This window comes from Triturus cristatus, chromosome 3_1, assembly GCF_964204655.1.
Source record: "Triturus cristatus chromosome 3_1, aTriCri1.1, whole genome shotgun sequence".
Classification (NCBI taxonomy): Eukaryota; Metazoa; Chordata; class Amphibia; order Caudata; family Salamandridae; genus Triturus; species Triturus cristatus.
In genome coordinates this window covers 791,791,022-791,806,783 of record NC_140583.1, presented here as the reverse complement: position 1 = coordinate 791,806,783, position 15,762 = coordinate 791,791,022, and the positions used below count along the sequence as shown (strand labels likewise).

The following is a 15,762-nucleotide window of genomic DNA, read 5'->3' as shown; positions in this document are numbered from 1 at the left end:
TAAGAGTTCCACGCAGTATCTCTTTTATCAAATTCATGCACATTGGGGAACTAGAAGCGGGCCAAAACCCTAGGTATACAATAACGTGCCATACGAGGGACCCTAGCGGGGGGTCGCGGTTAGCGCGCTACGTGTGGACCTTAAACCACAATCAAAATCATGTAATATGCAGTTGATGATAACTATGCTGAACGCACTTCGTACCCTCGGTTTAAATCGGCATCCAAATGACCCCGACCACTCAGGCCCGGGGTAGGAGAGGGGCAAAACAGTGCGAGTACCGAGGGGAACTGCCCCAAATGGCCAGACTCACCGCAAACAACAGCGACACCATCTCCAGCCAAAACACCACGAGGACCAGGATACGACCGCAAACAAAGTGAAGCTGAAACCCGAAGACGTTGATACCGGCGAGACAGGACAGCGTGTCCCACGGAGCACCCAGATGGCGTGCCCCAGACAGCGTGTCCGGCGCGCAAAAGAGGACGTCCAGATGGTGGGGAGGCATATATACACCTCCCCCTGTCCTCGCGCACAGGAAGTGATGCTCGCATAGCGCGCCACAACAAGGCTGGGGGGGGGGGGGGGGGGGGGGGAGGACTCCTCCCTGAGTCCCTGCCCATAAGGGGGTGTGGGGTGCCCCGGTGGCACTAGAGGGCTGCCCTCCTTAGTGGCACCCTGCGGGGGCCTCGGGCAGCTGCAGTCAGGCCGGCATGACTCACGGGTGGGGGTTGCCGGGGGAGGGGGGAGTTTGCGGGGGGGTTAATTTAAAAAAAAAAAACTTACCTTCAGGAAGCAGGCAGCCTCCCTCCCCTAAGCCAATCACAACACTGCAATGGCAGCATTGTTATTGGTGGGGACACCGACCAGCTAGGCGTCTATGGGGAGGCCATTTTCTCCGTGATGAAGAAAACGGAGAGTGCGCACGACTGGCTTGGCCACTCCTCCCCTGCCCTCCGGCAGACCCGCCCATCCGCCCGCCCCAACCAAACCCTTCTGCTTTCTTGCAGTGTGAGAAGCAAAAACATAAAATGGTAGTTTTACCATTTAGTGTTTCTGCTTCTCGCACTATGAGAAAGCAGTGGGGCAACGTTCCACTGCCCTAATGGTGGAGCTGCCCCCGGTTCTGATCTTATTCCTACCTCGCGTAGAAATTCTGAATACCCGCGCCAAAATGTCTGAGCGCCAATGTGTTTATGGGTGCACCACGGATGTGGTTCCCTAGAGTGCACCAATCCCCCAATATCTACAGCTCTTCAGGTGGACCTGCGTCTCTTAGAATTGCAAGTCTCTGGTCTTAGTGTCCTATGATGTATGAACGGGCCTGGGGTGCTCGTTATTTGATTTATTATTATATATAAAAGTGTAACCGATTGCCCAGGGTCGTCTTGGCGCTGCTCATGACAAGTAGCTGGAAACAGCAGTTTAAAGAAAAACTAGTCTTGCCTGGAAAGCCAGGTTTTTAAGGCTTTCCTGAACCTAAGAAGAGAGGTGGCTATTTTTAAGGCAAGGGGCAAGAAGTTTCACATTTAGGGCCGTAGAAAGCACAATGCTCCTGCCACCCAAGGTGCTCAATCTGTGTGTGGGGATTGCCAAGTCCTTAGCAGACCTGGACCTGTCTTTCAAAACCACTGATTACCCACCCCATTCAACTGGTCTTGATGACAAAGAACAGCCTAGTGAGGAGTAAACTGGTCCTCCAGTTACCAAGGATTAGCCTCAATAGACTGCACGCTCAATGCATTTTGTGTTTTTACACACAGTAAAACTATCAAGGTAAGAACGGACAGGAAAGTGTACAAAACCCATAAAAACCATTGTGTCTGACAAGATGCTAAGACTGGCAGTTGAAGGATTGTCGAAAGAGGTAAACCCCCTGTCCCTGTCAGAAGGGTGACTTTCAGGGAGAGAGGATTCAGATCACCTGATCCGGGAATTTCCACGCTCAGTCCATTATACCTTTTAACATCATACATTTCACATAATAGGTTATTAGTTTGGTCTTCAATAGATGATTTCTTGTGTCAGGTAAGGACACACTACCAGAGCAATTTTGTGAGGAGATGCTGATGCCATGAGACTAGGGGGCACATGCATCAACAATGCCATTTGCGATTCCTTATTAGCGAAAAATAAGGAATCGCTAATAAGGAATAGCAAAAGGCTATGCATGTAGGAATCGCTATTCAAATAGCGATTCCTTAACTTTCCTTAATTGCGACTAGCAAATTGCGAGTAGCAATTAAGGAATGCCGTCCCAATCATTCCTATGGGCCTCCAGGCCCATAGGAATGAATTGGAGATTGCATGAGCAAATTGCGAGTACCAGTAGGTTCTCGCAAATTGCTCATGCAATTTCAAGGGTGCAAGGGTGTCAAAATTACACCCTATTGCACCCCTGAAATTGATATGTGCACATATGTTGCACACACACATGCTCTAAGGGCATGTGTGTGCGCAACATGAAACTTTGAAAAATGCACAAAAGTGCATTTTTCAAACTTTTAGCAAATTACCATGCAGTTCATCTTCATGGTAATTTGCTCCCCCGATTAGCGAATTTGCTAATTTTTTAACTTTCATCCATTGCATTTAAGGAATCTCAATTTGGGATTCCTTAAATGCAATCGCAATTTAAGGAATCGCTATTTAAGGATTCCTTAAATAGCGATTTTTGTATTTGGGTTGATGCATTGGGATTAGGTTTTATTTACTCGCTAACAGGTGTTATTAGCGATTCGGTATTTTACCGACTGGATTTTGGCTTGATGCATGAGGCTGTAGTTGAGGATGTTCTGCCTTTTCATTGGTCATTGGTTTGGCTGAATACCCTTCCTCTGATCTTTCTGATTCCTATGGTCTTAAATCAGATGCAACTGGAAAGGGCAGAATAGATTCTTGAAGCTCATTAGTGCCCGCCAGTCGTCCTTCCAGTTGTTGAGGTTGTTGGCAATGCAGGCCCGCTAGGGTTGCCACTTGTTCCATCACCATTTCACCACCCTGTTCTGACAGCTTCAGCTTTTCACTATCCCCACGTAGAGGCACAGAGAATTTAGAGGTCTATAGTCTAGGCAGATATGGTGGATCTGATGGTACAGCCTGTGTCAGCTCGCAGCTGACCAACCATCTGGCCAAAAATGGAGGCACACTGGCCACCCACTTTGGGCGCACTGCTTGGCACCATTTTTAGATGTGTGAAGGAAAACATTTAAATGTTGCCGACATGCTAGAAAAACTCTCAGAATATTAGCAACCTTGGAAAGGTAACCCAACATGAGGGTACATTTCAGGTACCCATATAGGAATTGGGGGCAGAGGCATGGTGGATAGTGTCACATGATAGTGTCACATGACGCAAACCTTTGTGCAGGCAGGAACCAAATGTATTCAGGCCATACCAGCAGTCCAGTAATAGTCCTAGGACCAGCCAATCTCCAAACTACTGATTTTCAAACTCCCAATGCTTGTTTCTTGGATCACAACTTACCTTCATAAAGTGAGATTGTGATGAGTAAGACTTGGACTCAGAGTAGTAATAAGGGCCATAGTGTGTATTTTTGCTACAAGGTTTTCCTCAATGTAACTTTCAGTGCTGCATGTCTCTTGGTGTAACTTGTAGTTAAGAGTGTTGCACATTCCTCACTGTGACCTCCTGCTCTGAGTGGTGCTCACTCCTCAGATAAGGCTAGTATCTCGGATTGCTGCAAGTACCGAAGTGTGATGTGTTGCTCTGGGTGCTTTATATAGTTCAGCGTACTTATCACTCTTGGCTGCTGCTCGCCTCTCAGATAAGGCTTACTGCTTTAAGTGTCCATGCTTTAATAGAGGTTTTCACTCTAACAGCTGCACAGTCCTTAACATGAGCTGTTCGTGCTGCACATGCCTTATGCAAGCCTTACGGCTCTCAGTGCTGAAAGTACTGTGATGTGACCTGTCGCTCTAAGTGTTGCATGCACCTGGGTTGTGACAACTCACTCTGAGTTCTCCATGAACTTTGAGTCTGACTTTGTGCTGCATACATCTTTGTTTGAGCTGTAGCCCTGATTGCTACAATTACCTGAGAATGACCTGGTGCTCTTAATGCTGCAGTTGCCGATGTATGGATTTTTCGTCTGACTCTATACATACATCCTTATAACGTACCACTCCAAGGGGTATATTTACAAGCCCACTGCTCCACCGGAGCGTCACTTTTTTGACACTCCGGTCGCACACAATGCTGAGTCATATTTACAAGGCCACGCAAAGCCACCCTGCATGGCTTTTCAAGGCCACGTAAATATGCCCCCCTTTCCCGCATTACTCTGCGTGAAAGGTGTGTTCCATGGGTGTTGCTCTGGGTGTTCCCACACAACATCCATGGAACCTGACGCATTCCCAGATTTATAAGGTTTTGTGAACTTTGCAACAAGGAGAAATACCTATATTTCTCCTAATTGTTTGATCTTTCTATGTGTGCTAAATCTGCAGCACAGATAGATCAATGATTGCTTTGTGCAGGATGGTGTCTCTTCCTGCAAAAACAATCATCCCTGCAACGCAGGCACCCTTGCACCATGGTACAAGGGTGCCTGCATTGGTGCTAGGCAACCAATTGTGTTCCAGCACTTGGAAAGCACAACACGATGCATCCTTGCGCTTTCCTAATGATGCAGCACAACACAGCAAGATGGCTTGCAGCTCCTCACAGTGTCATTTTCTAGTAATTAACCCGGTTAGTGCTGAACGTGCCTCAAGTGTAAATACCTGAAATTAAATTGCCACTCTGAGGAATGCATATAAATCTATGTAAATTGTTGCTGTCTGGGCTCAATGTCCCTCTTAAAAGTCTTGTATCACTGCCTTGCACAAGTGCACCAATGTGGCTTCTCACCTGTGATACTGAATGTACCTTGCATGCACCTTTTTGCTCACATTCGTGTAATACCAGTCTGAAAGCTGCACACACCTCAGATGTGACTTCTCGCTCCTCTGAGAGGTCGGTCTTGTTGCCAATCAGAGCAATTGTTATTTCCTCTGCCGCAAACTCTCTCTCCAGCTCCTTCAGCCATAGCTGTGCCCTGAAGAAGGTCTCCTGTAAAAGAATGACAAAGGCAGATTCAGGAGCCAGGTAAGACTTGAGAGGTTACCGGAAGACTAGCAGAGAAGTCGATGCAGGCTAGAAATCCCAAAGGCAAGGGCAGGAGACAGAGGAAATAACAGTCAGGGCACAGCCAGGAAAAAAGAATTAGGTGAAAAGGCTCATGACAGGGCCATTAGTTAAGAGAAGGAGTGAAGGTCAAAAGATAAGGTAAAAATGAAACAGGAACAAATACATGGGAGAGAGATAGACGGAAGACCGAACCAGGGTCCCAGGCTTTGAAAGGGGCAGTCCTTAGATCCAGAGCATACAGTCAGGAAAGAGACTGCAACAAGACCAAGAGACAGAGCCAAACAACAGAGGTCAAAACAGGACAGAAGAGTCACCTTTAAACACATCGCTCTATGGTTCGTCGTAAAAGGAAAGGATACGAGAAAGAACCAGAGCACAGATTGTCTTCATCATCCACATAAACGTCAGCTAGCTACACATTAGGATTCTAGCACAGTGGTCCAGCCTTCCATCCTTCCAAGCAGGGTCAGACTCATTAGGGACACTGAGTATTTGTTCCAGACTCATAGATTGGAATGGTTCTCAACAACAAACAAGCTAGGCAGAATGTTAATAACAATTACTGAGCATAATTAGTAAGTAAACATACATTATGAGTAGCTAAGTTACATCAGTGGCTAAATATGATCTTTGCCTTGTGCGAGGTTGCTCAGTTTCAATGGTTGATCAGTGTACCAATGACTCTAATATCAATGACTAACCAAGCTCGAATTCAAATCCAAGGGAGTAGCCAGAAAATGTAAATCCTCCTCACTTGAAACATATCTAAAATCAGACCAAGCGCACAAAGCGAGCCAATGCAAGCTTCCTAAGAAGAGTTCCTTTCACTCGCCATGCATCTATCCATCCATTTATCTTTCTATCTATTCATCCATCCATCTGTCCATACTTTCACCTTCACATATACCCCATCCATCTTTTCACCCATCCACTCGTCAATATGTCATGTATCCATCTATCTTTTAACCATCAAATCATTCAGTCTTCTTTATCTGTGCAATTTTCAATACTCCCATACATGCACACTTTCGCGGGTCAATCCTCTCACTCCGACCAGTCATTCATTTACCCTTTCATCCTACCTTTCACCTTTCTTCCATCTTTCCCTTCATGTTTTATTCCTTCCTGTCACCCTTGCTTTCACCTTCCGTTTTTTTCCCTTTGTATCCACCCATATTTTTTCTCACATCATCACTTTTTCTTTCATACCTTTCTCCGTCATGCTCATTGTTTTCCAATGTGTTCCTCTCGCTGCATTTTCTACTATTCAACTTGTTTTCTTTATGTGTTCTGTTGTACTCTGTGGTAGAAGTAGCCACTGGTAGCCAAGTAGATTTAACATGTACCTTTAATCTGTAGTCGGTTCAAGTACATCCAGTTGGTTGGTAAGTACATCAGACAGGTAGTCCAGGTAACAGGTGAAGTAAAAGTAGATTAGCCTAGTCAAGCCATTAGTTCCAGGTAGTAGGTAACCCCTTGTAGTAGCAAACCCCACCAGGAGCAGCCTGCCTGCTGCTCAACCCCTCTCTAACTGTCATTCCTCACTCACACAGACACCCAACATTCCATGAATCACTGCATTCCCAACATTCTACAGTAAACATGCACATTGGCTGAGCAGCAGGAAGAAAGGGTGAAGTGTGGAAAATAGAATAACTATGCAGGGCATAACATGTTCCCTTCTCTGAGATGCCATCTGAAAGCTCTCATTGTGTTTGGTAGCAGCGCTATTTATCAGCATTTTATCTGCAGACCTAAGAGGCCCATAAATAATTAATTAATGTTTATGTGAACCCAGTTCACCAGCTGATCAGGTCCAGTGGGAGCCCCAGTTTAAGCTGCTAAAGCGGGGGGTTCCCTACGCCGCTCTTCAAATCAGTGCTCATTGCTAGCTGCACCTTGCAGAGAACAATTTCAACAACCTCTTCCTTCTGCAGACAAAATATGTTTTTTTTTCTTCAAATCAAAAGATAATTTTCTAAAATTCTATACTCTTAACTACATAATTGTTTTCTGTGGCAGTTGATCTTAAGGACTGGACAGCATGGAAAAAATTAAAATTTCCTCTTGCAATATCCCATGCTGAATAATATAATTTCAAGAAACAACACAACGGATTGGACTGTGAGTCCATGCAATATATTATAAACCTCTGAACGAATCCAAACTACCAGACTGCTAAACTGCACTTGAAGAACCGGGGCCACATGTCTGGTTTGCACTAGTGAGTGAAGAGTGCTGCAAAGAGTCAACCGGAGAGGCTGGGTAAGTGCAGTGAGTGAAGAGTTCTACAAAGAGTCAGGGGAAGGGGCTGGGGAAGTGCAGTGAGTGAAGAGTTCTGCAAAGAGTCAGGGGAAGGGGCTGGGGAAGTGCAGTGAGTGAAGAGTTCTGCAAAGAGTCAGGGGAAGGGGCTGGGTAAGTGCAGTGAGTGAAGAGTGCTGCAAAGAGTCAGCTGGAGAGGCTGGGTAAGTGCAGTGAGTGAAGAGTTCTACAAAGAGTCAGCGGGTGGTGCTGGGTAAGTGCAGGGAGTGAAGGGTTCTGCAAAGAGTCAGCGGAAGAGGCTGGGTAAGTGCAGTGAGTGAAGAGTTCTGCAAAGAGTCAGGGGAAGGGGCTGGGGAAGTGCAGTGAGTGAAGAGTTCTGCAAAGAGTCAGCGGAAGTGGCTGGGTAAGTGCAGTGAGTGAAGAGTTCTGCAAAGAGTCAGCGGAAGAGGCTGGGTAAGGGCAGTGAGTGAAGAGTTCTGCAAAGAGTCGGCTAGAGGGGCTGGGTAATTGCAGCATGTCAAGTCTTGTGTCAGGCCCCTGCAGCCCCTGAAGAACTTGCATCTGTTGCTGACAGATCTTCACTGGTGCGTGTGCAGTAACAAACTAATTTACCACTTCACCAAAGCCATAATGTAAAGTCAATGGCGTAGTGCAATCATTCGCAAAATGCAGTGGCACTGAACGATGACATCAGGACTCGCAGCACACTGCTAAAGCTGCCTGAAGACTGATGCTAAAAATGTCAGCACAGAAGGTGATTATTTGAAAATGCAACAACATAGATAATGAAAACATTATGTAATTAATCTGTGAGGCACTCCTGCAACAGGCTTACATTTTAGAATATGCTTTGTGAATCTATCACATACCCAAAGACAAATAAAGTTCAGTGACTGCATTCTCAACTGCCCTTTGACAAGAGCAGTGAACCTTTCCCTGCTTGGATGTTAACTGTTCATCTTAGTTGATTACTGGTTAGGAAAGAATGTGCTCTCAGCCAGTGTCGGATTGGGAACAAAATTAGGCCCAGGCATCAAAAGAAAAAGTGGCCTACATTTGTGGATAATGACCTTTCATAAAACTTTGCTTAGTCTCAAGGGTTATTTTGGGATAAAAATGATAAATTAAATTTACTAAGCTCGTGGGGTCAGTAGTATTGGCCAACACTAGACGCACCACTAAACACCCTACTATTCCGCTGTGACTTACCCACAGGTCTCCTCACCTGATTTCAGGCCTATACATTTCTCTACTTTGGGTGCCTGAATGTGTCAGTCACCCATTGGTCTCTTAATCTGTGCCCTCGCCCCCAAAGATCCCTGAATACCCTGTATTATATCAGGCTGTTAGGCAGAGAACCATGAGCATCCTTCGTGTCTGGATGCTTCTATTCACCCTCAAAGAACCAGGGGTCCTCCTCTTTTTTTTGTCACACAGGAGCCTCTCTGCAAGAGACGTCTTAGGGGATGGCATACAACTTCGCACTTGATATCCTTTGTATTGTGAGCAGAGAATTAATTTGAATCTAGAAAAGCTGCAGGAATTCACTCCAAATGCCTTTCTTTCTCTCTTTCTATATAGCCCTTTCCTACTTGCTATGTGCACCTCTCTCGTTCTCCCTATCACTTTTCCCCCCTCTCTAATCCTCCCTTTTTCTCTCATACTCTTTTTCCTTTCCTCTCCTTGGTGTCTCTCATTCTACCTATGTGCTTCATTCAGCCTCTCACATTTCCCCTCTCTCTTTTCCTATCTTTCTCTCTGTCTACAAATCCCCCTCTCCTTCCCACTCCTGTCTCCCCTATATCTCTCATGCCCTTATTCCCCTGTCATTTTGTATCTCTCCTTGAAGTTTTATTTCATTTCTCTGTATTGCAAACCTTCCCCTTTTCTCCTGCCTTGCTCTCTCCTGTCAGCCTTTTTCATGTTCCTCTGCCCCTTGAATTTCTTTTGTACTACACCTAGGGTCAGATGTACGATGGATTTTTGCATGCGCAAATGGGTTTTAGATCCGTTTGCGCATGCATAAAACCTATGGCCCATGTACTAACCCTATTTTGCGAGTCGCTAATTAAATAGCGAGTCGCAAAATAGGGTTAGCGACTCGCTATTCGGAAGGGGAGTTCCAAGGGCGTCCCTTCTTAATAACGAGTCTGAACCCTATGTAAGAATGTTTTGCAACCGCAATTGCAGTCGCAAAACACTCGCAGTTTACCACCCTCTCCAAGAGGGAGATAAATTATTCGCAAACCGGAAGGGGTCCCCAGGAGACCCCTTCCCCTTTGTGAATGGATGCGCAAACATTTTTTCAGAGCAGGCAGTGATCCCAGGGACCACTACCTGCCCTTAAAAGATGAAAAAAAAGTTTCTTGTTTAAAATTTTAAATGCATCCTGGTTTCCTTTAAGGAAAATGGGCTGCATTAAAAGAAAACCTGCTTTATTTAACAGCAGTGACAGACATGGAGGTCTGCTGACCCCACCATCACTGGGAGTGCCAGCCATTCCCAATGGGGTCACATTAATATGCATGAGGCATGCATTTTGCGACCCCATTGGGAATCGCAAACAGTGTCTCAGACACTGTTGTACATTGGAAATTGCAACTCGCAAATTCCGACTCGCAATTTGTGAGTCGCAATTGCCAATGTTCGTACATCTGGCCCCTAATGTTATATTCTTATGTGTACCCTTTATTGGCCTGCTGCAGACAATAACTGAAAGTCCTCCTCTGCCTGGAGGCAGCGTTTAACTCAAATGAGAATTCAAGGGTGGAATTTCCTTTACCATTCCATCCCTTTGATGAAGGAAATTCAACTGGTGGATTGTAATCTACATTTAGCACTACCCCCTGGAATGCCAACAACCTCTAAACTAAGCCCTAGCCTGAGGGAGAGAATTAGGATAGTGCCAGTGAAAACCATCCTTCCTTTTTCCTCATAGATCAGGAAATGTTTGACATCCTATTCTGCCTTCCGCTCCATCACTTTCTTCGTCATTCGCGTTTTTGTAGTAGTGGTTTTATATAGGGAAAACTTAACCCAATGGTATTGGAGCGCTTTACATAGACACATTATTATTATTTTTTGCCATGGGGAGATTAGGTAGTTTGCCTAGACTCACAGGATGTTGAGACTCAAACCTGGTTTCCAGGTTTGCAGCTCTGGTCATTAAACTACATCCTCTACCACTTTCCTCTCTCCCTCATCTCCACTTTCACTTTCCAGCGTTCACTCTATGTTTAACAATGTCTGCCCTACTCTCTACTGCCTTCCATCACTTCTTCTTCCTAATCTCTTTCCCCCTCCATCTGTCTGCATCCCAAGCACTCTTATTCTCTCTCCTCCAGGCGCAGCCCATAGAGGTAAGAGTGGTGGGGCGGGGTGTGGGGGATTCGACAGATGATGACGAGGGAAACTTAAAGAAAAAAAAGAAAACCATTTATCTTGTGCTTGCCGCATTGCCGACTTGGCGATGCCCCAAGTGTAAGGTAAGTGTTTTTCTTTTTTTAAATTAAAGTTTCCCTTATCATCGTCTGTCAACTTCCCCTCCACCCTGACAACCCCCCCCCCTGCCCCACCACTCTTACTAGCATGGGCAGTGCCTGCTCTCTTCTACCTTTTTTTTCTTCCTCACTTGATTTCCTTTTCCTCTTCCCATATTTTTTGTCATTCCTCTCCACTCTGCTGTCTCACTTCTCCTTTTTTCTCTCTCCCCATTGCTCTCATCGCTCAATACATTTTGTTACTGTCCTGCCATGCCTATTCTCCCCTTCCTTTGTCATTTTGGCCCCAAATTAAAGTTTTTCACAGAAATATTTTGTTGAAAAAGTTGTGTTGTCAAAAACATTTTTCTTTTTGCTCATTTTAGTTGTGAGCATGTTTTTTTTTTTCTGTTCATTGGTGAACAAGAGTCCCCTCACTGTTTTTAGGATGACAAGGTGGGAGTGGGCACCTGGGGGTCATCTGACTGCTGCTGGAGACAAAAGTAGAGCCTCCTGGACGGTCAGCACAAGCAGGGGCGTAACACAGGCCCCCGCATCCCCCGCAGTGTGGGGGGGGGACCCCCTCGGCACAGTACTTATGCCTGAACGCTCCGGAATAAATCTGGAGCGGGGGCCCCTCCGTGTATATTGCAGGTGGGTCCCTTGAACTTTCGTTATGCCACTGAGCACAAGTAATCTATCTCCCTGCACCACCCGCTTTCAGCCCACCCCCAGGTGACGTTACTGTCAGCTGTGATTTTCAAAAAGAGCACATCCACTCCCAGTGGCCTCACTGTCGCGCTGAGAGACTCAAGACGGGAGGGAATCCACCAGTTCAGTTTGGCTCAGTCTCCTACGGCACAAGACAATGAGCCAGCCATTATCTGTACTAAGTTATAATGGGCTCCGATCTTCCCTCTAAGGCTGCTCGGCCTTTAGTGTCAAGCACCAGCGACCAAGCCGACCCAGGCAAATGTGATTTCATCTACAGCTGAAACAAGCATTTTCAATGCAATAGGTCTTGCATTTGCTAGAGTTGGAGGTATTGGCATTGTAAATGACAATGCCTTTTATTCATTTGTTTTGGAAACCTGCAAGCGGTGCATAAACACACACTTTGTACGTATAGTCCTTGCTTACGAGAAGCAAGGCTGTCAGTAAAAGAGACTGCCAGCTTTGCTTCTTATAAGCAAGAGCTAGAAGTACAAAGTGCTTGTTTATGCACAGTGTGCAGGTTTTCAAATGCATAAATTAAAGGCATTGTCATTTACAATGCCAATAGCTCAAACTCTCGCAAATGCGAAACCTTTTGCATTGCAAATTCTTGTTCTGTTTTTCCCCAAAATCCAGGAATCCAGCAGTGAGAAGACGAATAACAACATCCACTACCGCCTGCAGCTCAGTGGTCGAAGTTGGGGACCAAAAGTTGGGGAACTGTGGGCGGAGAATCAGAGGGCAGGAATAACCCACGGATTGGATCAATGGGAGGAGCCAGAGGTGTGGCCAGAATGCGCAAACATCCCAATTTTTAGTATTTGTTTGGCATTTCACTGCCCAGTTTAATGAACCAATGGAGACACATGATTATTTAAGGTTATAATGAGTTATTGACATTAAAATACATTCACAAAGTGGGATATGCTTCTAATCATAGAATGTTCCAAATACGATGAAATGTGGAATCACAAGCCATTTGTCTCTGAGCCATGGAGTTGTGTCATCTGCACTTCTCCCTTTTTCCACAACATCAGTTCAAACATGAATGGCAAAATATTCTAGTTTGCAAATGTTTTCTATATAATTATGGCTCTGCCATATTTGCTTCATAATGCAAGATCTGCTGCATGATCTGACCATTTAAACTAATAAATTGTTTATAGCTCAAAAGTATCAAAAGTTAATAAAGATTTGACTTGTGTTGCTGCGAAGTTGATGGCTTATTGCAAAGGTTAACTGATCACCTTTCTCACTCCTGCATTTGTATGTTACACTGGTCCTAAAAAGGCAAAATATTCCCAGAGACTGTTAGCATGTGTACACATGTCAAAATAATAAAATAGCAGAAAATATACTACATTACGCTGCAGCCTTTTTTTAATGGATAATTTAGTCAACACTGCGGCATAACTTTGTCCTGCTTTGCTGCATAATTAATTCCGGTGGCCCCACAGCAGCAGCACATGTTGAAAGTGCTTGTGAATGAAGCAGAGAGACTTAGTTTGGTGTGCGTGCAAATCCTGCATTTCCAATCCCTGGTGAGTTGCACTACTACTTCTGAAACAAGGCCAATGGAGGTAGCTATGGGTGAGGCAGACTGGCCTCAAGGGCAGGCCTTCGCACTGGTGGTGCCCTGTGTATTAATGTTTGTTTGTGCCCCCCAATGACCACCTCTGCCATGGATTCCCTCACTACCACCGTTTAACAGTGCCCCTCAAGTCTCCATAACCACACTTTCTCTCAGATGCATTTAATTTGATGTGCAACATGACTCATACCATTGTAGGGTGTCGGAGCACTTACATCACACAAATTACACAACGACAATCAATATGTGTGTAAATCACTGTATAGAAAACGTTACATAAGACTAAGGACTACAAGGTGTAGGAGCCACATGACAACCATACTAGTAGGCCATATAGTTTAATAGTGATTGGTCTGGAGAAACACAAACTCAGAATTTAAAACGTAATACCATGGTTGGGGGTTCTCTTTAATAATCAGAATTGATTTCTGTCCAAAACAACACATTTTGCAAGATTAGGATAATCAAAGACTGGGAGGAAAAACATAACGCTCTAATTTATACCTTGCAGTTTGTATGCAGCTCTTAGATGACAGTTAATAGCTCACTGTTCTATGTTAGGATTTTAACTTATAAACTGCAAGTAACAAAAGGATCTCTCTGACAAAAGCAGTAGCCCACCAACCTATTTACATTATGTGCACTTTGTGATCTGCATGGCACATGTTCTTTGCAGCAGGCGCATTAACCCTCTGAGCTAACTTTCCACTAGACAAAATTCCGATCTCTCTCTAGGAAGAGTCATCATGACATTTTTATTGTTGCCGAACATTGCTGGAGGCCAGGAAGGAGGCAGCAAGCGCTTTTAAAACCATAATATACTTGCAAACATAATGCCTCCACCCAAAGTCAGCACCCGGTGCGGTCACACCGGTTGCGCAGCCCTAGAGTTGGCCCTTCTCAAGGGTCCTGTGACCTCAGTGACAGAGTAACTGTTGTTCTTGGGTGTGCTGCTTCATAGGCCTGCCCGCAAGACTGGAGGTGAACTTCAGTATGGATTGTGGTGGACAAGCCTTGAAGGTTAACCTCCACTTTTCATGCCAAGGTCCACCTGCTGGGCCAGGGCTTCTAAGGTCTGGCGGGGCCTTCTAAGGTCTAGCATGGGATAATGCTCTCTCGGGAAAGTGGTCTGGTGGACTGGTTATTAAAGCTGAACCTGGTTCCCCAGTTCCAAATTCAGCAGCTCTGGCCATAGTGCCACTTCCTCTCCCCCACTGAACACTATACTGCCCCCTGAGAAAAACTCACACTGCCTTCAACTACAACCCAATTGTTGCCGGCTATAAACACCTGGATGCGTCTCAATTCAAATTACACACTAGACAAGAGCAATATGCAGCCTACAAAAAACGAGGACGCCCCTGGTATCTCCATTAGGTCGTCTCGTCCACCCGTCCGGGCCCTGGCACAGAGCCAGGCATTCACGAGTGCCTCTGGGAGATGATGTCATCCACGAGGGCAGTGCCAGGTGACTGCAGATCATGTGGCCTCATAGCTGGCAGGCTGGTCTAGGGTACTTAAGTGGGACACTGCAACTCCCTGGCACTGATAGGCCCCAGGCGAGAGGTTCAGGCTCCTGGTGTCTAGCTCAGCAGAAGAAGAGGTCCCATGGCCTTACTTTACACTCCTCCCTCAGGGCAGCAGCCCCAGACTTTATATAAGGCCCCCCTCCGTTGCCCCAGGCATTATTGCATTAGATACACCCAGCTGCCAGGTATGGCCCCCTAAGGACAGCAGAGTGACACTCTGCCTCTCCACAGAGCCCACAGCACCCGCTGGCATTGGGCCACCCCCTTTAGTACTCTGCCCATGGTGTGAATAATGTCTCCCGGTCCAGCACCGCGTGGCATTAAATACAGCCACCCCACACACCCCACAGCAGCCTTAGCACTGGGGCTCCTCTGCCCCAGTGACGTCAAGCCTGAAATACACTCCTACCGCCCCCACCATACACTGATGCCCCTTCCTATCCCTTGACCTTTCACCCGGGGTTAGAGGGTTACTATGCTCCGCACAAGCTTTGTTGACCTGGTTGTTGAAGTTGTGACGAGGAAAACAGGTCCAACCCCCTTCTTTACCGCCCTTTTCCCAGCGCATGTTTTCAATCCGCCCTACAGCAGAGAAACCGGCCTCACCTGTTGTACAGACGGTGCAGCCAAGCCCCTGAACAGGCCTCTCCAGTTACAGAACAGGTGCCACTGAAGGGATGTGCACGCAGAGTCAGACACAGACCACCAGGGACACCCTGGCTCTCCCGGCCATGCGCGCTCTGGCTGCCCCCAGCTCTGCCCACTGACCCCGCCTGCTCTCCAGATTTACCCCTGCCTAGTTCGTGCCCCTCCCCCGTGTCTGCCCCTGGCCTCTGTGAAACCTACCCCAGAACAGTCAAGCTTGCTATTCCTGTGCGTGAGTATCGCTCCAGTCCAGTTTTTACTTCGAAGTCCATGACGTGTAGTTTTGGTTTTGTTGTGAGTTAAACAGGACTACAACTCCCAGTAGGCAACAAAACGAGTGACAGCAGGCAGCCCCGGACCCGAGTGACAGCAGGCAGTCCCGGACCCGAG

At 46.3% G+C, this 15,762-nt stretch overlaps 1 protein-coding gene across 3 annotated transcripts in view; it reads right to left on the bottom strand.

Moving 5' to 3' along the window:
* RAB17 (RAB17, member RAS oncogene family) overlaps positions 1 to 15,762 on the bottom strand; it is a 114,180-nt gene that overhangs the window by 32,533 nt on the left and 65,885 nt on the right. For all 3 annotated transcript variants that reach the window (XM_085645084.1, XM_085645082.1, XM_085645083.1), the window contains exon 4: positions 4,949 to 5,074. In XM_085645084.1, the coding sequence (XP_085501210.1) occupies positions 4,949 to 5,074 (126 nt within the window). The remainder of the gene's footprint in view (positions 1 to 4,948; positions 5,075 to 15,762) is intronic.